Genomic DNA, 26,396 nt, shown 5'->3' with positions numbered 1-26,396 from the left:
AAGTATTGACTTAAACTAAAAATAAATATTAATAGCTTAACATTGTAATATGCCTTAAATTCACGCTTCAGTCATGAGATAGGCAGTGTGGCAGATTAAGAAATACAAAGAGTAGAAAAGTAGTCTCTATTTCCTCCTTTCATCCACTGTTTTAATATGTTTTACATCTAATCTCATACATATAGGAAAACATTTCTCATCCATGCCAATTATTTTGAATTCATCACATTGCATTGTAGACTCATATTTTTATATATTGAAGTCTAGCATTTCACAACCAGAACATAAGTTACTTTAGGACATGGATTATGTCCCGCAGTATAAAATTCTCTCTTCTCCACCTCTCTGTTATGCACAGTGTCAGACCCACGTCAGGTAAGTTCCTGGCTTTCTCTCCACATTTAAAGTCACCTGCAAAATTAATTCTGTATTCCTAGGGCTAATCTTACTGAGGCAAGAATCGATTAAAGTCTTTCCAAATCAATATTTTGGGGTTCATATTCAAGGGTATCCCAACCCTAATGAGGTGCTCTAAGTTTGATAATTGGCCTCCCATCCCCAATCTGGAGCCCCAAAGTATCCCCGTGTGTAAAACCTTACTTCTATTCTATTGCTGTTCTCCTGTTCCTAATTGGAAAGCTTTCCATAATACCTCAGTCACTCCCAGGAAAGGGGGAAGAGGCAAGTAGAGGTTGGCCTTCTCCCTCCGGGAGAATCTGGAAGGTAAATTACACCTCAGAGTTGTTGTGACCTGAGGCTAGGGAGCTGGGTTTTCATACTCCGTCATCTGACAGTCGTTGGCTAAGAGCTGCTTCACGGCAGCCACAGTAGCACAAGAGCAGTCCTCCAAAGAATAATTGAAAGTTCTGTGAAGTGGAGGCAAAAAAGCACTGAAGTACAGAAATAGTCAAAGTGATCCGAGGGAATCTGGTCAGAGCACTTCCAGTGACTGCTACAGCTCTATCCATCGGAAGCAGCTCTCCGGAGAAAACTGCAGAAAATTGAATACCCCAGCACACAGCCTTGGACAGTGGCTGGGGATCATCCAACACCTACCTGCAATGGATGCAGCTAAAGTCATAGGAAGAGGAAAATCAGGTGACACGAGCACTGAGCCGTAGGTCCCATGGGGGAGCATCAGAAAAGATGCCAGAGCTACAACACTGGGAGAGTTCTGATGAGATAGAGAGCAGCAGAGGTGGTAAAGGCCAATGTCAAAAGACAGAGGAACACGGCAGTGTAAACATTTCTGAATGCACGTGAACCACTGTGGTACCCCCAGAGAACTAAGAGGAAGTAATTTGGGCAAATACTCGTACAGTTCTTTGGATTAGACCTGAGTCAGCGTACAGTTTTATTGTAGGTTGGTGTGGCTTGGGGAAACACAAATGACAAGCTTCTTTTTCTGCTATACTGTTATTCTGCTATTACTGAGTCCAAATAAGGGTTAAAAGTATTACGAGACATAAAGGGTAAAAAAATCAAAGATGTCGGACCCCTCCTTTTACTTGCTACTAGCAAATCTGTTCACTGTGTTGGTTCATCTTTCCAGGTCAGTGGTCTGCCTTAATTTTTACTCATGCCCCATAATTTACATTTGTCATATGGGGAGATTTTTTTTAAAGTGAGAAATTAGTCTAATATTCTTTATCCCTGTTGTTTTTAAGACCATGCAAGAAATCATACTTATTAATTTGTTCCATAAATACTGTTTGAATTAGGTACCACATTAAGTGGATTAAAAAGATGAAAAAGAAACAGTCCTGTGTTGAAAAAGAAACAACATGCATGGGAATGATGAACACTAGATTCAGGTTAGTGGTTACCCATGGGAAGAAGAAGAAAGGGAATGGGATCTACAAGGGGTAAAACATGCTTTTTTTTTTTTTTGTATATCTGACATCTTAATAATAATTAAGTAAATGTAAATAAATAGAAGCTTTAGTATTTCCTTGCCTCACCCTAAAGGACCACCTTGGTCAGTCACCATGCTCTATACCTCATTTGGGACACTGTGTGAAGAGACTGAAGGCTTGAACTTACAGTAACAGAGAAATTAAAGAGCAGAAAATTAACTAGATATTTAAGTGGCGACTAAATAATGGAGTAGTAAAGAGTAGGAGGTATGATTTGGGGGTTGCTGAGGAAGAAGTTTGTTTTCCTGTTCTGGAGTCCCAGAGCCACATTTTAGGGCAATCTCTAGACCCCACATGGGTGGCTAGCTCAATTTTTTAGCTCCCATTTAGGGATGTGAAATGAAAGAGTCTTTCAATCAATATGCTTTCCAACAATAATTTTTTTAAGCACTTATGTGCCAGACTCTGTATTTATCAGACAGCTAATTAAGACAGGCTATGTTCTTAAGGAGTGGATTAGTATTATAATATGATGATTATAGCTAACATTTGTTGAAACCTTTGCTAATGCCTGTGCTGGGTGCTAAGCACTTTGCCTGTATTATCTCATTAAATCCTCACAACAGTCCTATGAGGGAGGGACCATTGTTACTCCCAAGGTATAGATGAAGAAACCGAAGCTTCCAAAGTAAGTTGCCCAGTTAACTAGAGCTGGAACCGAGATCAGAACCCAGGATTTACTGATTATAAAATCTGTACATCTTACCACTAGAGTACATGGCAAAAATCCATGGAAAACTTTCCATTGGAATCTCGAAAAAGAAATTATTAGCTTTAGCCAGAGGATTCAATGTGGGATTCATGGAAAAAAGGAATAACTGAACTGAATTTAAAAGGATATGCAGTGGCAAAGAACATTCCAGAAAGAGTTTCTGCAGAGACCTGAGAGAATGTGATGCATAAGTAAATAGCTTTGTGTGTTTCAGAGACATTTGCATTTGGGGCAGTGGAAGAGGAGGGTTTAGTGAGGTTGGTAGGAACAAAATTATGAAGGACAACATATTCAGGAAGGAGGAGGAATTTAAAAATCAGCTTCTTCAAATGGACTTGAGGACACGGGGAGGGGGAAGGGTAAGCTGGGACGAAGTGAGAGAGTGGCATGGACATATATACACTACCAAACGTAAAATAGCTAGCTAGTGGGAAGCAGCCACACAGCACAGGGAGATCAGCTCGGTGTTTTGTGACCACCTAGAGGGGTGGGATAGGGAGGGTGGGAGGGAGACGCCAGAGGGAGGAGATATGGGGATACATGTATATGTAGAGCTTTGTTATAAAGCAGAAACTAATACACCATTGTAAAGCAATTATACTCCAATAAAGATGTTAAAAAAAAAAGTTGCAATATCAAAAAAAAAAGATTCCTTGGTATTTCTGGAATGATCCATGTCAGGTTTCTCCAAGGGTTCCACTTGTATAGACCTTTTCAAATCCATCTGAGGAAATGGACTACAGGTAGGACACACACAGCTGCAAGTAACAAATAGTTCAGGCAATTATTTGACTTAGCAATTACTTTGAAAATATACATGATTTTTAACACTTTTCTACTGCCATAAAGGACATTATATGAGACCAGTTGTGTTCATTGATCATGAAAGACTAACAACCAAATAACACTGTCTAACACTGGCAGTTTTTCTCAGAAGTGAGGTAAGCCATACTTTTAAAACTATGGATATTAGTTTTAACATGGTGTTACACAAATCTATATCTGGTGCAACTATTTAGTAGTTCATCATTGATACTTAAAGGATGTTTATTCTATTATACATTATATGATTGTGATATATATTTAGATTATACATATTTATACATGAGTGTGTGTGTGTATTAAGCTAAAAACATGAGTTTAACCATAAGGACACTTGGGTTCTAAAATAATATCAGGCACTTCCCTGGCAGTCCAGTGGTTAAGACTTCGCCTTCCAGTGCAGGGAGTGCGGGTTTGATTTCTGGTCGGGGGGCTAAGATCCCACATTCCTCTTGGCCAAAAAATCAAAACATAAAACAGAAGCAATATTGTAACAAATTCAATGAAGACTTTAAAAATGGTCCACATCAAAAACATCTTTAAAAAAAAAAAATCAGCTAGATTGCAATTTTTATCAATTCATTTAATTTATCCAAAGCTCAACTTACCTGTAAAATGAGAGATTTGCACTAGATGGATTCTAGGATTGTGATTCTATGAAATTAGGTAAACTCTGACCTTGGCAAGCTTAAAATTAGTTGAGGACACAGATCACATCCACAGGAAAATAGATTAAGAAGCATATGAATAATTTAAAAACAAACACTAAAAAGGGAAGAATTTTTTTTTTAATCAGTTTCTGGTGCAGATATTTGGGAAGGTCAAGATTACACCACTAACAAGTAGAAGACAGGTGAGTTTAAAAATTAAATGAGAGGGCTTCCCTGGTGGCACAGTGGTTGAGAGTCCGCCTGCCGATGCAGGTGACACGGGTTCGTGTTCCGGTCCGGGAAGATCCCACATGCCGTGGAGCGGCTGGGCCCGTGAGCCATGGCCGCTGAGCCTGCGCGTCCGGAGCCTGTGCTCCGCAACGGGAGAAACCACAACAGTGAGAGGCCCGCGTACTGCAAAAAAAAAAAAAAAATTAAAGAAGGGTAGCAATTCTTAGTAGATAGAATTGTATAAGGGGAAAATTTTTTTTTTTTTCTCTCTTCATCATAAAATAACTGATTATCAAGAATACCAGGGCTTCCCTGGTGGCACAGTGGTTGAGAGTCCGCCTGCCGATGCAGGGGACACGGGTTTGTGCCCCGGACCGGGAAGATCCCACATGCCGCGGAGCGGCTGGGCCCCTGAGCCATGGCCGCTGAGCCTGCGCATCCGGAGCCTGTGCTCCGCAATGGGAGAGGCCACGGCAGTGGGAGGCCCGCGTACCGCAAAAAAAAAAAATACCAGAGCATTTCTACCTGCAGCCATTATAATGTCATTCCATATATGTACCTATTTTGTGTGATGGCTTGAAATCTTACTAGAATTCCTAGATTATGTGAATTCTATAATTCCTTTTAATTGTATCAAGAGGGTGATATTGGGAGGTTTTTGAAAGGATTATGAGAAATTATACATAATTGCTGGTTGTGTCACTATGGGGAACCCATGTAAAGTATCACCAAGGTTACAATTATAAACATAGTCTGACTCAAATTATTACCAGACATTACCAGATTTGGGTGAGGTTTCTAGAGGAAGAGAGCAGCAATTAGTCAAGCAACACATTTACTGAGTACCCACTGAGTACAAATTATTGATATTAAGCGTTGCTGAGTAAACAGAAACCACAAAACAAAACACAACAGAAGTACTGTTGATGAAGTAGGTGGTGGCGAATAAAATTGATGGGATGGGAGAGTAATTACCTTCATTAAGTTTTATTTGGTGGAGAGTGCCTAGGCTTTAGAGAGGATGAAAGAAAGATCTCAAAGTGGAAAGAACATGGGATACGGAATATGATGCTTGGGGTCGAATCCCAGTTTATAGTCACTTAGGTACAACCTTGGACAAATATTTTGTCTCAGTTTTTTCTCCTCTAAAATGGGTATAATAATGCTGATACATACCTTCTTTCAGGAGGCTGCAGTGAGAAATCAATGAAGAAATTGTTTTTAAACTGTAAAAAGTAAATATTTTATTTACATCCAGTGAGGTCCTTGACCAAACGGTGTGGTTTATTCTTTGTCATGTCTTCTCTGCACAGTTTACCCTTAACAGGACACCTGCTTTTGCCTGCACGTGTCAGCAAGCTTCCCCTTCCTTTCTCTCCCCTAACGGACTATGAGCTTTTTAGTAGCATGGCTTCTGTTTGCTTTCCATCCACAAGAAACAGTGATTTGCACACCATGACCATTCAATAGATTACTCAATAACAAAGTTTTACATAGGAACAGTTATTTGAGCTCTTTAAGGTAGTCTCACATGTGTCATTTACATGCAGCTGTCAGATTCATCTTGCTAGACATATTTCTGATGGTGTCATGTCACTGTTCAAAACTTGCCAAGTGTCTCATTTTCTACTGAATAATGTCTTTTTTAAATATACTTTTTAAAATTGAAGTATAGTTGATTTACAATGTTGTGTTAGTTTCTGGTATACAGCAAAGTGATTCAGTTATACATATACTTTTCCATATTCTTTTCCATTATGGTTTATTACAGGATATTGAATATAGTCTCCTGTGCTATACAGTAGGACCTTGTTGCTTATCTGTTTTATATATAGTGGTTTGTATCTGCTAATCCCAAACTCCTAGTTTATCCTCCCCCACCCCTTTTCCCCTTTGGTAACCATAAGTTTGTTTTTTTTTAATTTGTATTGGAGTATAGTTGACTTACAATGTTGTGTTAGTTTCAGGTATACAGCAAAGTGAGTAAGTTATACATATACATATATCCACTTTTTTTTTTTAAGATTCTTTTCCCATGTAGGCCATTGTAGATTATTGAGTAGAGTTCCCTGTGCTATACAACAGGTTCTTATTAGTTATTTATTTCATATATAGTAGTGTGTATATGTCAGTCCCAATCTCCCAATTTATCCCTTCCCCCATTATCCCTGGTAACCATAAGTTTGTTTTCTATGTCTGTGAGTCTGTTTCTGTTTTGTAAGTAAATTCATTTCTGTCACATTTTAGTTTCCACGTATAAGTGATATCATATGGTATTTGTCTTTCTCTTTCTGACATCCTTCACTTAGTATGATAGTCTCTAGGTCCATCCATGCTGCTGCAAATGGCATTATTTCATTCTCTTTTATGAGACTGAGAAATATTCCATTGTATATATGAACCACATCTGCTTTATCCATTTATCTGTCAGTGGACATTTTAGGTTGCTTCGATGTCTTGGCTATTGTAAATAGTGCTGCTATGAATGTTGGGGTGCGTGGATCTTTTCGAATTAGAGTTTTCTCTGGATATATGCCCAGGAGTGGGATTGCGGGATCATATGTCAACTCTATTTTGTTTTTTGAGGAACCTCCATACTGTTTTCCACAGTGGCTGCATCAATTTACAGTCCCACTAACAGTGAAGGAGGGTTCCCTTTCCTCCACACCCTCTCCAACATTTGCTATTTGTAGACTTTTTAATGACGGCCCTTCTGACTGGTGTGAGGTGGTACCTCATTGTAGTTTTGATTTGCATTTCTCTAATAGTTAGCGATGTTGAGCATCTTTTCATGTGCCTATTGGCCATCCGTATGTCTTTTTTGGAGAAATGTCTATTTAGGTCTTCTGCACATTTTTTGATTGGTTTGTTTTTTTGTTATTGAGTTGTATGTGCTGTTTGTATATTTTGGAAATTAATCTCTTGTTGGTCACATCATTTGCAAATATTTTCTCCCAGTCTGTATTTAGTATACTTTTAATTGAGATATAATTGACATGTAACATTGTATTAGTTTTAGGTGTACAACAAAATGATTAAAATCTTAACTCCTATCTGAGCTCTAAGGTCTTGCTACTCAACCTGTGGTCTCCAGATCGGTAGCACTGGCACCACCTGGGAGCTTGTTAGAAATGCAGATTCTTCAGCCACATCCCAGACCTGCTGAATCAGCAACTGCACTTAACAAGATTCCTAGCCAATTCATATATACAGCTTTAACTACATCTTCACTCTCTTGCTAAACTTGAAGATTCAGAAGTAGGGTTAGATTTAGCAAATAAAATTAGCAGACATCCAATAAAATTTGAAAACAATGAATAATTGGTATATCTCAAATGCTTCATGGGACATACTTAAAATATATGTTCATTGTTTATCTGAAATTCAACTTTTACTGGGTTTTTCTGTATTTAATCTGGCAACCCTATTCAGAAGGGTACGATCTATGTTTAACATAACTCTTTATTCCCCTGCAATAGTGCAGAGCCTTCCCCAACTTCTTAATATGTTCGTTTAAGGAACAATGAGTTTCTTCAGAACTGAGGTTTCTCTGGCTTTTACTTAACATTGTATATCTCCAGAAGCGAACACAGTATCCCACACACAATAAAGGACCAGCAGTTATTTCTTTAATGACTATATCCAGAACAGCTTCCAGTTACGTACTGGGTTGTATGTGCATATTTTAATGAAGGCCGAATATTTTTCTCGTAATCTTTTTTTTTAAACCAGAATGTTTAAAAGCTATTTGTGCACTTTCTCACATTTTAGCTGGCGGAGTTCAGGATTTGATGGGAGTATAATCAAGGGCTCAGCATGTACTCATCGCAGACTGGGTCCATACGGTCACTGGTGGGGAAAGAATCCTAGACTCAGGATACTGACAAGCCTGCCTCAGGCGGAAGTAAGCAACTCCTCCCGGTTCCTGGGCCTCCGAGGCACCCGCGCACGCGCACAGTCGTGCTCTGGCCCCGTGAGGCGGGCGGAGGGAGGCGGAGCTCCCGGGGCGCGTGCGCGGCGGCCGGGGCTGTGGGCCCCTCCCTTGTCGGGGTCGCGCGGCGCGGAGGACAGCACCGAAAGGGGGAAGTCAGGTGGCCGCTGCTGCCGCCGCCGCCGCCGCGGTTTGTCGCCAGAAGGAAAATGGCGGATCTGGAGGAGCAGTTGTCTGATGAGGAGAAGGTAAGGGCCGCGGGGGAGGCAGAGCCCATCGGTCCGGGAAGCCAGTAGAACCCCGCCGTATCAGCCCGGAGTCTGGCCGCCGGGGAAGGGCATTGGTCGGTGCCCCCGGTTGCCCTTCTTCCCCTCTCCTCGCTGCGCCCGAGTGCCTGCCCCTGTCAGTCACCCGAGGCCCCGCGCGGGGGCAGGTCTCCGCCAGGCCTGCTCGCTCCGCTCCTTGTAGGGTGTGTGCTCCGAAAATAGGTAGCGGGAGCTGGGCGGCGGCGGCGGCGGGCGGGGGCCGGGGGCGCGGAGGGCGGCGGCCGCTGGGGACCCTCTCCCCGCGCATGGGCCACGGGGGCCCTGCGCCAGGGTCGGGGACTGCAGAGGGGTCTGGGTCCCGGCCTGGGAGCGGCCCAAGGACAGTACTCAGCCCGATGGCCTGGCCGGAGAGGGTGGCCGGGGTGAGGGCTAAGGGGGAAAAATTGCTTAGGAAGCAGACCTTGACTTCTCTCTTCTAGTCTATCCTCCCACAAGCAAACTGCTTTCTTTCCTGGGTCCTACGTTTTTTTTCCTTTAGCCGTGGAAGTCTCTCTCTCTCTCTCTTTTTTTTTTTTTCTTTTTCGGTTTTAGCTGTAGGCAACGAAGTTGCTCATAAAAAGACACCCCCCTCCCCACGGTTGTTTGCTACTCTTGTTGGTAGTAGCCGCCCTGGGGGCCGACTTGGTAGCGCCCCGTGGTCCTGCTAGGACTTCTTCCGAAGAGGGGAGATTGTGGAACTCCTTTTACTGTATCTTAGATGCTCTGACAGCATTAGAACCAGATGAACGACTTAAGTTCTCAGGCATTTGAAGTAAGAAATCTGATCATTGAACTGGATCTCTCTTATTCGCGGTTTCCCTTGGCCTCTGTGAGGCCCCATTCTCCAGAGTGTGTTTTGGGACACAGGGGTACCCTCCTAATTTAAGTATTTCCTGCACAGGTCCTTGATGTTTCTCAAACTCAGAAGTAACTGACATAACAATGAATAAGATAGTTAAAGTTTTCGAAGACTCCACTCTTAATTTAACAGGGCTCATTTTTAAGTTCCAAAGCAGTACAGCCATGTATGAAACACAAAAAAATAACTGGTGTTTAAGAAATCCTCATGTAAGCCTACGGATATTTTCGGTTGGAACGCTCTGCTCCAAGTGTTCTTATATCCTGTGTTCTTGTACTGAAATGTCATGTTCTGTCTTCTTCCCGATGTGAACGTGCAGCAGTCAGCCTTATCTTCAGTTCCGGAAATCTTTTTTACCTCTCTGCTCTTTGGTGAAAGTGATAATAAAACGACAAAATGGGGAGAGCAGCAAGATTCTCCATAATCCACAGTCCTGGTAGGCAGATCCCTGTATACACAAAAGTTGCTGTGCAGTATTCACACGTGTAATATTGGTAAATAACCATAAATGGGTAACTGAAAATGTATGCAGGTGCTCACACACATTTAAAATTAAGTAGTACTAAAAAGTTTTTTTAAAGGGATTGTCATGTTTTTTATTCTGCTGTTGGTAAGTGGTGATTAGTAGCTCAAGTGGCTAGAAATCTAGCTGAGGAGAGAGTACTCAGTGTGGGAGTTAATATAGGCCTGCCATGTGTTGTAAAGACCTAAAATAGCAAAGTTTTTTCAAAATGATATGACAGGATTTCTTGTCATCCGGCACTCTCAGGGCACTGAGCTCCATAAAGGTGTGGGGCTGGGTGGGAAGGGGTCTTATTCTATATGCTCACCCAACACCATGTTTTAACAGTAAATGAATGAACACTCCAATTTGAAGGAATTTTGTGGGTTTGTTTTTATTTCGAGTTTTGTAAGACTATTCTGTGGATATTTTGCATGTAAATTTCTGATCACATCTTTTAGTAATTTAAGAAAAATATTAACCAAACTGTGAGGTTAAATTGAAGTAACTGGTAAAGTGAAATTCTAACAGTCTTGTCACTTGATTTAAATGTTCTTTTTAATCTCTTGGGAGGAGGACCTTGCATATAGAATCAGAAATAGGATTTAAAGGTGTTATTTTTTAAACTAATATTTAAATCATTTTACTTTTTCTGCCACCTTGTTTGTAATTTTTAAAAATAAGTTTTTAATACTTAATTTAAAGCTCTTGGAATTTCCATTACTGAATGTGGAAGTAAGGAAGGGAAGCTGTTAAGACTTAGTAGTACCATACTTTGTATATGCCTGGTTCAGTTAGACAATACATTTGTTAATTTGTTGTAAATTTGAGCTAGGTTTGATTATTACCATTGCACAACTAAGTAAAATAAATTTTTAAAAGCTTTAAGTAATTCACGGAAGGACACCTAAGTAGGAAGTGCAAAGGCGGTATTTAAGCCTGAGTTTGTCTGAATCCAAAGTTGATGCTCTTGTGACATTACACTTCTTAACAATTGATGATAGAATCCTTTTCTGGATTTATCTCTTTGTGTTAAATTTGACAGCTTAGTTTGGAAAAGGGAGAAACAATAGTTCTCTTTGTTTTTAATAGAAATTGTAAATGCCAAACACTAAATAGTGTTGGGTTTTAAATTTAATTTGTGTTTGATCGTTTTAGAACAAAGTTTATTATTGTTTGACACATTTAAAAGTTTTATGCTGTTGGTGTAGTTTCATATATGTCCTGTGGTAGGAAGCATTTTAGAAATTAATCTAGAATAATATCTTTGCTTTTTTCAGTTATATACAGTTGCTTTTTGAGGATACCGGTATGAAATGTAATAACCTTTTCACTTTTGGCCACTGGGTTAGTAGGAAATAAAATTATCTGAAGAAGCACAATGAAGTTGTTTAGTTATTCATTTGTCGTGGTGTGTCCTACAGACCTTTTTACATAGTTACAGAAACTCTAGGTTAGAACAGTTCATGTTTTCCCCTCCTGGGTCAGCTGCACTGTACAGTAAAGCATTTTTTGTGATTGAAATTATATGAAATTGTGGTATAAGGCTCAGATAAGAACTATTCCCAAACTGCTCTCTAAGTGAGAAATCCTGGAAGTCACTTGAAGCTTTGGAAGACACCTTACCACCGCCCCCGCCCCCCACCAACCTCTTCTACCTTCCCCCAGTGAGTAGTGATCCGCTCACATAGCTTCAGCTTTTGTATCTTTGCAGATGTCTCAAGTACCTAGCTCAGCCCTGCTTCTCCCCTTAGCACTGGTCACACATTTTTATCTGCTGGTCCTCTTCCACAGAAGACAGTTAAGGAGATATGCTCAGATGGAACCTGCCTGAAAGTAAATTCATAAACTCCCCTCCTCTCTGTCCCTACACAAAGCAGGGCAGATACCCATCTCTTTCTGCTCATATTTCTCTTTATGACTCTGTTCCCATTATTCAAGTTATCCAGGTTTTTAACTTCAGCTTTAACTTTTTTCCTCCTTGTGCTCTCTGTACCTTACACTTAGTTTCCAAACCTTGTCACTTCCATCAGAATATGTCTTACAGAAATTATTTCTTGCTTGAAAAGTTCATTTATATTAATATTTGATTTATAACCTCTCAATTGACCAGACGATTAACAATTTATGTTATGAACTACTGTTGTTTAGTAACAAACTTGTACTGTATGAACAGAATGCAAATTGATTGTACCTGTTCTGTGACTACACAGTTGAGGAAGAAACAAAGCTAAGGGAGGAAAAGTAAGGTTAGAAGAATGACTCATATCTGTTTTATTTGCCACTGCTGGACTTTTATTATAAACTTTCTAGACAAATCCCTCCATCTTCCTATCATTTTTCTACTCCCAAACTTTTAGTTGCTGCATCCTCCATTGCCTTTACAAGGAAACCCAACTCTTGAAAATGGTGTTCATGTCCTTGTATTCCATTCTAACCTAAATAGTTCTGACATTTCCAATATATACTGTTATTTAATCATGCTGTGAATTCAAAGAGACCTGCATGCTAGTCCATGCCTAGCACATGGAGTAAATTATTTAATCTCTCAGCAGCTTCAGTTTCCTCTAAAATGTGGGGATATAACAAATTATATTCCCCATTAAACTTTTATAAGTGCACATGTTGCCTGGCATGTAGTAAACACAATAAATTTTAGTTATTTTTCTCTGTTCATGACTTACCTGCTTTGAGCATTGGTACTGCTCCCCGATCTATCCCCTTTTTTGAAAGATGAAAAATTACTCTTCCTTCAAGATTTAGCTCAGATCACATGGCTAGTTTTCTCTCTCTCCTGAACAACTGTTTTCTCTCTCTCCTGAACGCTGAAACACATCATCATTAATGTTGAATACGGTTTTGCATAGTAGTTATCTGTTTACCTGTCTTTTTTCCTGTATTCTGTTGAATTCGTTAGTGCAGAAATGTCATCTTTAGCATCTGTCAGTGCAATGTATGTGATGAGTACAGTGGTTCAGTGAGTGAATGAACAAAGGAGTAATGAATTTACAAAATTAAGAAAAAAATAACAGTTTTATGAAAAGAAGTAGCATATAAAGGTAAGTTTTGGAGGGAAAATCTAGTATGCCTACATTTTTCACTTCTAAGTAGTGTTATAGATTTTAAAGATTTAGGTAGTTAAATGAAATTCCTGGTGCTCCTTGAGGTGCAGGTGGTGATACTGGCTATGGTTCAAATCACTTACACATGCTAAATTATAAGCAGTTTGTATACTTCTCCCCCACACACAATCATAATGTGGCTTCAGAAGTTTTGTTTGTATGTATTGATAAAAGCAATGTAAGCTGCCATTATATTCCATCATGATTAATGTAAAATCAGTAGTGTTCTTATTAACTAAAAAGTAAACTCAACCAGTAAGCGATTAATGTAGAAATTATTCATTCCTAATTTCATTCTGTAGGTGAATGAATTCTGTCATTGCACCAATAAAATGTAAAAATTCCTACAGCAAGCAGAAACTTGATAGCTGCTGCAGCATTAGTGGAGTTTTTTAGACTTTGCACACTAAAGCAAATTTGTAGTACATTCTCAGTGCATTGGAGAGTCATTTCTACTTAAAATAAAGGTGGTTATATACATAGAAGAACATGGTATATATTACAGAAAAATCCGAACGAACTTTTTGGCCAACCCAATAAAAACGCTTAGTACAAAGTAGTTTTTAAGGTTGAAAAGCATGATGGGAAAACTTGACCTGTGGTTCTGACCTAAAAGCTTAATTGCCTGAAGCAGTAATTTATTGCAAGAGATTGATGCATATCAAAGAAAATAGGGGTTCCATGGAACCACTTATAGTTGTCAAAAAAGGAGAATTTCATTAATTTTATTCTGAAGGGTAGAACTACAGTCTTCATATTCTTTCTCTTAAGACATTTATTTACATGCTCTACTGTGAACCCTATGGCTGAGAACTTCTCTTGCACATTTTAGTTCATAATGTTTCTACTGAAAATGAATAGAATTAATTTTTGAAAACTACCCCTACATTTATTCATTTACCAAATATACCATATTTCATTGATTTCACTACTCATCATTTTCCATATTTTAAGATCTCTGAAATCAGGCTGCATTGTACAATCATGGCTTGTGATACAGGTAGCATTTTTCCTTTTTTTAGTGACCCGTGAAATTATGCATCTTTCATTGATTGTGAATCAGGGTAAGCAAGGATATAATGCAATAACAAACAAACTAAAATCTCAACGTGAGGGCGTTGGTGGTGGGGGCTTTTCGTGGCATCTCCTCACTCGTTCTGTGTGTGTCTAGTGTGGGTCAGCAGCAGAAGGGCCCTGCTCCGCAAAGTCACATAGTTGTAGGCTCTTGAAGGATTTCAGTCTAAACGTAGGCTTTTTGATATGATACATATGCACGATGGAATATTATTGAGCCATGAGAAAGGAGGATATCCTACCATTTGCAACAACGTGGACCTTGAGCACCTTGTGCTAAGTGAGATAAGTTAGAGAAAGACAAGTACTGTACAATATCACTTATATGTGGAATCTAAAAAAGTCAAACCTGTTTAAAAAAACAATAAAATGGTGGTTACCAGAGAATGGAGGGTGGGAGGGATAAGATTAATGGTGTTTAAGGGTACAGACTTGTAATGAGTAGTAAATAAACCATAGCGATCTGATGTACAGTATAATGAATACAGACAGTACCATTGTACTACAGTGATGTGATAAATATTGCTTTAGTCGTGATCATACTACATTATATAAATGTATGAAAGTAACAGGCTGTACACCTTAAATTTACAAAATGTAGCATGTGAAATTTACCTCTCCTCCCCCCGCCCCCCAAAAAAAGTCTTAGGCTTTTTATCACTGTCCCCACACCAGTGGGAAAGAAATGCAATGAATACCATACTGGGTTTTAAAGCTCCCCCCTACCCACACACACACTAAGAGACTCACTGCACTTCTGCTCAGATTTCAATTAGCTTAAGCAAGTTATATCTATAAACCTCATTTCAGAGGGGGCAGGGAAGAAGAAGAGAAATGCAGTATTTGTGAATAGCAGTAATGATTCTATAGATTAAGTTTTAGACTCACTGAAGGTTGGTGATTTGATTACCTGGTTGGTAGACACAGTGCAAGACTACAGATTCAAGGATGAATCAGACATATGTAACATATATATTATACAGGGTCAAAAAGCAATAAGTCCATAGACATTCAGAAGATGGAAAAGTTACTTCTGCCTAGGAGGATGGTAGGTATCAGTTGAGGTACAAGCTCATGTCAGAGAGCACAGCACAGGAAGAAAAAACAGAAAAGTGGGAATGAGCAGGAAATATGAGTTATATCTCAAGTACTTTGCAAGTAAGAGATGCAAAGATGAATTGTGCTGTTAAACAGCACAGATTTTCTCAGCCTCAGCACTATTGACATTTGGGCCAGATAACTCTTTGTTGTAGGGGTGTCCTGTGCATTTTAGGATGTTTGGGCATCCTTGGCCCACATGATGCCAGTAGCACCGCAGTCATGACAGTCACAAATGTCTCCTGTAGTACAAAATCGCCCCTGGTTGAGAACCACGGGTCTAGACAGACTGGAGCTAGTGAGACCAGTTGGGAAACTGAGTTAAGTGTTAGGACCAGATTTAAAGTAGTTTTACAAGACACGGAGGAAAAAAATGATTGCTAACATTTCAGAGTTGGAATCAACAAGACATGGTGAGTGAATGTAGAGAAAGGGAAGAATCAGCGGTAACTGAACATTAAAATCTGGTTGACTGGGAAGTGGAACCACCACTAACAGCTAAAGAACACACAGGAGAGAAGATGCACAGCTCGGGGGAATAATGGTGAATTTTGTTTGGGTTCTACTAAGTTTGAGATGCTAGCAGAATGTCTATGTGAACATGCGTAGCAGATAGCAGATAGGGAGATGTAGAAATGGAGCTTGGAAAGAGATCAGGCCCAGAGATTATATAGATTTGGAAATCCTCTCTGTGGGTTAAAGCCACGAGATTGGAATAGCTTTTAGGAGAACAAGTTCAGACATAGGGGAGGAGAGGGCAGAGAGCATATACTTTTGGATACTTTCATTTAAGGCATAAGAGAAGGAGAGAAACTAGAAGGTGAGGAGTGATCTTTGAAGTAGAAGTGTATACCTAGCACAGAGTAGGTGCTCATCTCACAGAACTTGAAGAGAATTTCCAGAAGGAGCAGTGAAGTATTGCAGAGAGATTAAAAAGGAATATAGAATTGAGAAGAGCCTTTGGCTTTAAGAGAAATGGATGAGAAACAAATTATATCTCCTATATGCCAATATCTACTGTATTAATTAATTTCTCAGTTGTCAGAGCAACCTTGTTATTATCTGTATCTTGCGTATGGTAAGACTGGTGTAGATGAGGCCAACTATTTTAAGTGGTAGACTAGAGATCGTTGCTGGCCTTTAAGAGAGCAGTTTAATGGCCTTTCAGTCTTGTGTACGTTGTAGTTCAGTAACCATACTCAAAGACCTCCCTCACCTTCTTTTGTATTCTTGCCTATCTCTGTTCCCTTAGCAGTTTGTACATACCTTTGTTATAACATTTACCCATTTTAATAGGTTTCCTGATGTTCTTATTTCCTGCGTTTTTCAGGGACAGGCCCTGTGTCTTATTCATCTTTGTAAATGCAGTAGAGTGTGTGGCATATATTATTATCAGTGACTTCAACTCTGGTTGCACGTAAGAGTCAACTGGAGAGTTTATAAACAAACATGGATGCACAGGCTTGACTCATGGGTGAGGCCTGGAGCGTCTGTACTTTTTTCAAAAAAAGCTTCCCAGATGGTTTGAATGTGCCACCAGGATTGAGTTTCACTGTATTAGGTGCTCAATAAATGTTGTCTAAAGGATAAGAAGAGGAGACAGTAAGTATAAATTACTTTTTCCCCCTATATTAGTCTTTTAATTAATTTTTCAAGCTTTTTAAAATTGAAGTATAATTTACAGTATTATATCAGTTTTGGGTGTACTTTTTGGGTGTACCATGAAGTGATTTGATATTTTTTATACGTTACAAAATGGTCACCACGATAAGTCTAGTTACCATTTGTCACCACACAAAGTTGTTACAATATTATTGACTATATTCCCTATGCTACACATTATATCCCTGTGACTCATTTATTTTACAGCTGGAAGTTTGTACATCTTAATCGCCTTCCCCTATTAAAGTATAAATCATTCTTTAAAAAAATTCAGTAATGAAACCAAAGAGAAAGAGTAGATACTACTTCATTTTTTCCTACTGTTTCATTTTAGGGATACTTTTTTTTTTTAGATAGAAAAACTTTAGGAGTGTTTGTGGGCTGAGGTGAATGATTCAGAGGACAGAAAAAAATTGAAAATATAGATAATAGTTTGTATAACTTTCTCAGTTAATAATGCCTACTTTGGATTCATAGATTTCTTAATATTTTAAATAAATGGTAAAAACATATTTAAAGAAATAGTTGTTGAATTCAGTGGATGACCTAGTTGTAGATTAAGTGATATGGGCCCTGTTTTTAATTACTATTCAAAATGATAATTATAAAGGAAAAAAATTCTTAAGGAAAACATCAAAACAAATTACGTCTTTTACATATACTCAGATTAAAATAAATTAGTCTATAACACAGACATGCAATTAATGATCACTTGATCATAAACTATTTAAATAATGATCGAGTTTTAAAAAGTATTTTTTCTATTTTTATTTTACTTTTAACTCTCAAAAAGGCATAGGGAATTTTTAGAGAGTTATGGGAAACAATGTCAAATAATTCTTGTAGTTGAAGTAGAAAAATTCATAATAGCTCTTTTTAACTTTACTGCTGGTCTCTAAGACGGTGACCCTTTTTGGGAATCACATTCCTTGAGAGTCAGGTGAGACCTGTGATTCTTTTCTTCAGAGGACCAAATGCCTCAAATTTTGCATATACAGTCCCTTACAGGGCAGTGGGTACAATATCTGGCAGCCTATCAGAATCAGGTGGGGAGATTTTCAAAAATATAGATTTCTAGGTGTCAGTCCTCTGGAGATTGATTCCGTAGGTCTGGAATGGAACATGGGAATCTGTATTTTTTCAAAAGCTTTCCCAGCAAATCAACCAGGCATCCAGATTTGGGAAATCTCTGTGCTAGTGTCTCCTGCCTTGATCATGGAGGAGATAACTATGTGGGAAAATGTCCAATGTATGGAAATTAGAGGGGTTGTAGGCAGTGTTCTCAGATAAAATATAGGATGCCTGGTTAAATTGAATTTAAGATAAACAACAAATAATTTTTAGTATGAGTATTCCCAGTGCAGTATACTTTGGGGCTAATGTAGAGTGCAGGGCTGTTCGCCTCTAGATTTAATGGTTCCAGATAGCTATTTTTTGTGGTGTGCATGAGCTTTTGTGCACAGGCACTGTCTGCTTTTTATACTTTTATCCCCTTTTTTTTCAGTTGCTCAAAGCTTTTTAAAATTTTTGTCAGCTTAATATATTTATATCTGCTTTGGTGAAGACTCCATTTTTTGCTAAAGAATTAATGTTTTCTACAGACAGTCAAAATCTCCTGGATTTTACCTTAGTGTTGGTAAAAATTTTGCCAATTTACAGTGCCCAGCAAAAGCATCAGAAAAATCTGGAGAATTCATAGACACAGGTAGTTGAAGTAACATTAATTTTGTCAACAGCTTCTATAAATTGTGCCAATTGATTGACAACCTGTGGTAAATTCCCCCACCTTGTTGTACTTTCCTGTTCTAGCTGGTAATCATAAAGTTGAAGTAGCACTGCCGGATGCTCACATTTTCCAGTAACAGACATATCTTAAAGAGGCAATGAAGGCCAAGGGAATCTAGTCACTTCTATCTTTGGCATTTCACCATGAAGCTTGGCTTTACTTGAGAAAGATGCTTTCTATACAGTAATGCAAAGACTGACAGAATGAAGGACTGCAAGGCAGAAAGCTACATATGGAGTTTATTTGCATTCAGCCCACCTTCCCTTTGTTCTCCTCCCCTGAGAAGTTCTTCAGTCTTACTCAGCAGTGTAGGTATAAGATAAGATTGTAAATTTTAAGAGTGTAGTCCTAAAATTATAGTCCAGGTAGCACAGGGTGATAAAAACACTTGATGTGTTCTATTCTTTCTGAGGGATCTGTTCTTTCTGAGGAACCTATTTTTCCTGAGGGATCACCCAGGACCAAAAGCAGCAATTCAGTATTCTGTTGATATTTGTCTGGATCATCAGTCTATGCCATAATGTTACCAAGGATTTTGATCACAGTTTCTTATATCAAATATGCTTATCTTCCATTTACATCTGTTGCAGCACTTAAAGAACCAAGGAGGGCTTCCCTGGTGGTGCAGTGGTTGAGAGTCTGCCTGCTGATGCAGGGGACACGGGTTCGTGCCCCGGTCCAGGAAGATCCCACATGCGGTGGAGCGGCTGGGCCCGTGAGCCATGGCCGCTGGGCCTGCGCATCCGGAGCCTGTGCTCCACAACGGGAGAGGCCCGCGTACCGCAAAAAAAAAAAAAAAGAACCAAGGACTTGGGAACTTCTTTAGAAAAGTAAGGCATCGTTACTCCACAGGTTTTAGCCACAGGTAGTCCTTTTTCTGGGTATCGTGACTAATCTCTTTCCATCACTGTGGTAGTTTGGCTTCTATACATATTGGTCCAACATCATGTGCAAATGCCACATAATTCATCAGTATTACTTGCTTTGCTCATCACCTGGTCTCAATCAAATTGAAAATTGTGTAGAGAAACTGATTTCTCTCTGTTGGCTCAGGCTGTAAGATGCGCTACACAATATGAGGGGCACCAGCTCCTCTCTATTGCCTGCAGCACATGAGGAACAATTTGTGCAGGCAGCTTCCCAGCGTTAACATAGTACTTTTTTCACTGCAATTTGAGACACTTCTGATCCTAGGTGACTATCTGCTGACATTCACAAAAAGAAAGTAACGTGTGGTGGAAAGCAGGAGACAATTTCTTGTAAGATTATCAAAGATGAACTGTTTTTTTTTTTTTTTTTTTTTTGCGGTACGCGGGCCTCTCACCAATGTGGCCTCTCTCGCCGCGGAGCACAGGCTCTGGACACGCAGGCTCAGCGGCCATGGCTCACGGGCCCAGCCGCTCCGCGGCATGTGGGATCTTCCCGGACCGCGGCACGAACCGTGTCCCCTGCATCGGCAGGCGGACTCTCAACCACTGCGCCACCAGGGAAGCCCGAGTGAACTGTATTTTTACTCAGTGGAGAAGATAGCATTCCTTCCTTTCTTAGGGAAAGGATTTGGTAAATTCTCTCTAAGAATAGTGGAATCAACTTTGTCTGATATTGAAAGGTGACTGTCCTTACGTTTTCCCTTGTCTGAACGATTGAATGATTTACAACTGAATTCTGCCCATTTTCTTCAGATGTTTGTGAGGATTCTGATCCAAAGAAGTCTGAGCAGTCACAAACTGCCACGGTGGCAGTGGTCATTTTAGAGGAGGTCCGTTTCACTTTCAGGCCTTCTAGTTTGCTCCATCAAAGACCCTTTCTAACTACTTAATAAATCAACTTTATCTTCTTATTTCTGAACTAGCAAGGAGTTCTCTGTAGGCCAAGGAATAGAGAAGAGTGGAGGAAGGTTGCCTAAAATTGTGGAAGAGCCTGAAATTCATCTTCCACTCCACTGGCCACATACACAAGATTTTTCCCAGTTACTCACTTAGTAGACTTGCAGTAAGTCTGGAGGTTTTGAAATGTTTAATCTGCATCATCCAATAATTGAAAATCTTGATCTTTATTTTCATCTGAGAAGTTTATTGATGTAAGCTTGTAGTTATTCTTAAATAAAAATTCATTTCCTAGGAATTTTAGAGCCCTTTTTTCAAGAGATTTGATTTGTAATTTTTTTTTCCTATAAAAGAACGTTGTTTTCTGCAGCCTTTGTCAGATTGACTCAGCTCCTTCCCTTTTTTTAATGTTGTAAATATAACTGTCAAATTTTACCCTCCTCCCTTCAAATACATGGAGGATCGGAAACTAGATAAGCACACTTGTGAATTTATGTCTGAAATAAAAATAGGGAAGATATACGAAGAATCTCTCTTATGCCCTTCTAATGTTGGGACTATATATCAGCTTATTTGCTTGCTTAAAATATATTTAAAATAACTGAGTTCCTTGCTTCTTGGTCCCCAATTATATCTTAAATTTGAGCTTCACAGATAAGTGAGATCCGGTTTATTTGCCTCCTCTGCACTCTGTTGGTGAGGGAGGGGTTCCTGCTGTAGGGTTATGGAGATGGCTGAACACACAGCACCTGACATTGGAAAGATGCGGTGAATAGCAGTCTAGTAATACAAATACTCAGCCCAGGAGATAGGGACACAGTGGAGGGAACAGAGTGAACAAGCAGAGGCCAAGGGAGGCAAGCTTTGTAGTATCAAGAAGGTAGAGTGAGGGTTCCAGCGGGAGGATGTGATTGGCTAGTTTGAATAGTTCCACAGGCTGGCAGGGAACTGAAGCCCCATACTCAGGGATGAGTAGGAACTGTGCCTGTTCCCTGTAATAAAGAGGGTTGTCTGGCTAGGGACCTTATCTGCAGGAGGAGATTGAGGATGGGAACTTGCAGTTAGGCCATTCAAGGTCCTTCTGTTTTTCCCCAGATGTCAAGGCACACGTAATACTGGGCTTTAATTTTAGGCCTTATACTACGGTTCTCAGTAGTAGTACTAATCTTTATCAGAAGTGTATGCTAATGATTGCTGTATTGAATAATACATCAAGAAGTTTTTAATAGCATCATTTGACCTTTGAGTTTTCCTTTCTGTGTGACCTTTTCTTTGACAATTTGCAAAGTTTAAGATATTCTGCTGCTGTGTACAATTTAGTCACAGTAGATGAAAGGTGGCCAAAACATACATGCAGTGATTTGGAGGCATGAAAGAAGAGTTCTTGTCTGAAAGACTGAATGGAGTGGTGAGGCTCTAGTATTGTATAGGTGGGATGAGAAAAAGAGTGGGTTGGTTGTAGGAGCTATCAAGTAGCAGAAAGAGTAAAAAGGTAATAGCTGTTAATTGAGTGCTTACTCTGTGCCAAGTACTTTTCTAAATGTATTACCTCATTTACTGCAGGTGAGGAAACTGAATTTAATTTGCTTTTGGTCCTATAGGTAGAAGTCAGTGGAGCTGTAGTCTGAGTACATACAGTCTTATTTAGGGTTTATGCTGTTAACAGTACATTTTACAGCCTTTGAATACAGAAAGGCCTTATATGTCATGCTAAGGACTTTGGACTTACCGTGTTGGCAGTGGGCCACCATTAGATGATTTTAAGCAGGAAAGAAAATGATCGGAACTTTCATTGAAAAATATCAATCTGGTGGCAGAGAGGAAAATGACTTTCGGAGAAAGATGAGATTAGAGGCAGGGCAGTTATTGTAACAATCCAGAAAGGGAATGGGTCCGAATGAAATAGAATCAAAGAAAAGGAGATTGGATTTGAGCAAGACAGACAGACACTCGATAATGTGGCTGACTGTGGGAGAAAGGGAGAAATGTGGAATTGAATGTAGGTGGTGCCGATAATTTTATGAAGAACAGAGGGAGTCGGTTTGGGTGAGACAGGCATTTAATGGAGATTTCTAATAAATGAGTTACATTTAGAAAAATGGATCTTGATCTTGAGAGAGGTTGTGATAGGTATATAGATTTGAGAGCTATTGTTATGTGGTGATAATAGAAGCAGTGGCAGTAAATGAGATTACCCAGATATTTTGGTTGTTTCTTCTGAACCATCATAGGAAGATGCTATATTGGGAGGCGGCTCTGAAAAGCCTTGGACTTCATCTCAAGAATTCATTCAAATCCCAAATCTGGATTTCTGTTTTCTCTTTTCATGAATTAAAGGTAATAACAGCCATCTAGGAAAGTAACTGTAGATGATATTTTATTTTATCTAACAGACCACAGGGGTTTTAAAAGGTTAAGAAATGATGATATATTTCATCTCCCTTAATTTACCTATGAGAAATGGAGATTTACAGAAGTTAAATCAAAACCTGGGTACAGATGGTTTGTCTTAGCTTAGATGAAAACCCAGATCTTAACTGCACATTGCCACCACAGAACTAGGAACTGGCTTTTTCTCCTGTTTTGCTACCACTGGTTTTTGAGGTAAGCAGAGTGCAGAGGGAAGGGATGATTTCCAAGGGAGGAGAAAGGATGTTGGCATGTGGGAAGTGAATGCACTGCAGAAAACACAGAAATGCATGGGCGTGAGCCACAGCTGTACCACTGTAGGGCACAAAGAAGCATTTCACATATAATGTGAAAATGCCTGTATTCCAGAGCTAATTTTAGGAATACTGAACTATACTAATGCAGATATATTTATTCTCTACTACTGTTACTGCTCATACTAATATATTCACCCAAGTTTACGTAGCTAATGAATAGTAGAAATGAAAATCCAGCTCATTCAATCTGACTCCAGAGATCATACACTCTACTGCTTCCTTATATTAGCATAAGTTTTTATGGTTTTGAATGTACATTATTTAAAAATTAACTGTCTACATACAGAATTCCATTAGTGATAACTCTTAGAATGCTCATTTCATTAAAATACTATATTCCCTGACCATCCTAAATAAATGAGAGTTTATTCTTGCTTATAGATTGATTCAACATTGATTCAACAAAAACTACCTACCAAGTTTAGAGTATAGGGCTGCCTACTGATATTATTGAATATTCAGAAGTTCTTTGAGGAGGTTACATTTTTGCAGTTACTACCTGAATGCTGAATACTAAATTCATTAGACACTTTTCAGAATTATCTTTGGAATTTATTAAAAATTATGATGTGTTTTTCATGTCCCAGACTGAAAAAAAGTAATTCACACTTTAAAAATAGTACTGAAAATAGTTACTTTCCTTTTTTTCTTTCTTTTATTTGTTTATTTATTTGGTTCAGTGGGACAAAGAAGTCCATTTTAACAAATAGCATTAGGATGGCTTGTTGATCCTTATGACGATGTAATAAAAAATGGATCTCCGTCCCACATCATATACAGAAATCAGTCCCATGTAGATTAATGGCCTAAATTCAAAGAGCAAAACTTTAAGAAACTTTAGGAAAAATGTAAGAGAAAATCCCCACAATTTAAGAGTAGAGAAGGAATATTTTTCCCCACTCTCTAAATACTTCACTGTGTTTAGGGCTGTCTCTTATATAACCACAGTACAATTATCAAAATCAAGAAATTTCACATTGATACAACATTATTGTCTCATCTACAGACCCTATTCAAATTTCACCAGTTGCTCCAATTAGATCCAGGATCTAATCCAGGATTGCATTGAATTTTGTTGTAGTGTCTCCTTGGTCTTTAATCTGGAACAGTTTCTCAGCATTGTTTGTCCTTCATGACCTTACCACTTTGGAAGAGTGCAAAATGGTTATTTTGTAGACTGTACCTCAATTTCAGTTTATTTGATGTTTCCTCATGATTAGATCAGCCTATGAAGTTTTGGCAGGAGCATAACAAGTGATGTTGTATCCTCAGTACATCCTACTAGGAGGCACAGTTTTTACTATTATGATAACTTAGGTCATTTGTTAAAGGTGGTGTGGCAGTTTTCCTCAATATAAAGTTACTGTTTATCCCTTCTTAATTAAGTATCATGTAGAAAGATTCATTCACATTGTGTAAATATGCTCTTAGACTTTTACCCATTAATTTTAGCATCTCTTGATGATTTTTGCCTGCAACAATTACCATTGTTGGTCACCCCAGGTGATTTTCTAATTCAATCATTCCTTCTGCATTAATTGAAATTCTACTGTAATGAAGAGCTTCCCCCCGTTTGTTCATTCATTTCTTTATGTCAATATGGACTCATGGATTCTTATTTTATTCTGTGGGTTGCTATCATTATTTAATTTGTTGCTTGAATTGTAGCCCATAAGAAAAAGTACAAAACAAAAAGTTTAGTAGTATTTTTGTGTTATCTCAGAAAGTTGACGGGCAGAAATTACTTTTTCTCAGAGATAGTGTATACTAACATTTTGGATATTGTTTTGAATATACTGCTTTGTCTTCTGCATAAGTAACTTTAGAGTATCTGCTTTTTTCCAAGAAGCACAACAGAGTGGAACATACTTTTTATGTTATGTTTATCTTTTTGTATGTTTTATACCAAGTAATGTTTGGATCCTAGAGAAAGCAAAGAAAAAATATAGCTCTTTTAGCTTCTAGCTCTATATTAGTAGGTTAACTTTTTTAAAAAAATAAATTTATTTATTTATTTTTGGTTATGTTGGGTCTTCATCGCTGTGCACGGGCTTTCACTAGTTGCGGTGAACGGGGGCTACTCTTCGTTGCGGCAGGCAGGCTTCTCATTGCAGTGGCTTCTCTTGTCGCAGAGCACGGGCTCTAGGCACGTGGGCTTCAGTAGTTGTGTCACGTGGGCTCAGTAGTTGTGGCTCACAGGCTCTAGAGCGTGGGCTCAGTAGTTGTGGCGCACGGGCTTAGTTGTGGCATGTGGGATCTTCCCGGACCAGGGCTTGAACCTTTGTCCCCTGCATTGGCAGGCGGATTCTTAGCCACTGTGCCACCAGGGAAGTCTCAGGTTAACTTTTTAAAACTGTTCTTCTTGATGTGATTGTTATGAAGTATGCCTGTAAACTGCCAGTCACTGACATAGGTAAGAGTTAATCTCCCATCTAGCCAAACCTTCCCAACAAAACCAAGGTATCCTCCCTCTCGCAATCTAGAATTACAGTTTAGAAATAAAATAAAAGTAATAACTCTTGGGCTTCCCTGGTGGCGCAGTGCCCCGGTCCGGGAAGATCCCACATGCCGCGGAGCGGCTGGGCCCGTGAGCCATGGCCGCTGAGCCTGCGCGTCCGGAGCCTGTGCTCCGCAACGGGAGAGGCCACAACAGTGAGAGGCCTGCGTACCGGGGAAAAAAAAAAAAAAGTAATAACTCTTTCCTGAATCCTGCTCCAATTTAGAAGGACTTGACTTCGAATAATATCACGTGGAGGAAGATGGTGGTTAATGCAGGAGATTTTGCTGTGGGCCTTAGGGATGTATCTAATAATTCACTGGGCTCATCCAGAAAAATGATAGTATTCCCAGGGGTAAATTGAGTATAGCTCCATATGTGTTAACTTGTGTAACCTTTTTTCTTTCTTGGATTTGGAAGTGGCTGGAATAAATAATTTTTAAAATTAAAAAAATGTCTGCTAGGAAGGATGGATGTAGGGGAGTGTTCAGTCTGTAGCAGTGTTTAGAAAATACCCAGATGATTGAACAGTTTCGCAGGAAGACAATTAAGCCTTTGCTGTGGTGGACACTTTCTTTTCTTCAGCACCTGAGAAATCCAAAAAACAGATTCTTCTTAGCTTGTGAAATTCACAAAGACCAGATTAAGATACTTCAGGCATAGCTGGTAAAGTCCAA

At 39.2% G+C, this 26,396-nt stretch overlaps 1 protein-coding gene across 2 annotated transcripts in view; it reads left to right on the top strand.

Moving 5' to 3' along the window:
* Positions 1 to 8,295: 8,295 nt before the first annotated feature.
* The window catches only part of CAPZA2 (capping actin protein of muscle Z-line subunit alpha 2), a 56,601-nt gene continuing 38,500 nt past the window's right edge, over positions 8,296 to 26,396 (top strand). The window contains exon 1 of one of the 2 annotated variants that reach the window (XM_033428242.2): positions 8,296 to 8,510. In XM_033428242.2, the coding sequence (XP_033284133.1) occupies positions 8,472 to 8,510 (39 nt within the window). In that variant the 5' untranslated portion in view covers positions 8,296 to 8,471. The remainder of the gene's footprint in view (positions 8,511 to 26,396) is intronic. The other variant, XM_004269856.3, reaches the window with a different exon arrangement.

This window comes from Orcinus orca, chromosome 9, assembly GCF_937001465.1.
Source record: "Orcinus orca chromosome 9, mOrcOrc1.1, whole genome shotgun sequence".
Lineage (NCBI taxonomy): Eukaryota > Metazoa > Chordata > Mammalia > Artiodactyla > Delphinidae > Orcinus > Orcinus orca.
Note: the sequence above shows the minus strand (reverse complement) of the source record. Positions and strands in the feature narration are given on the sequence as shown.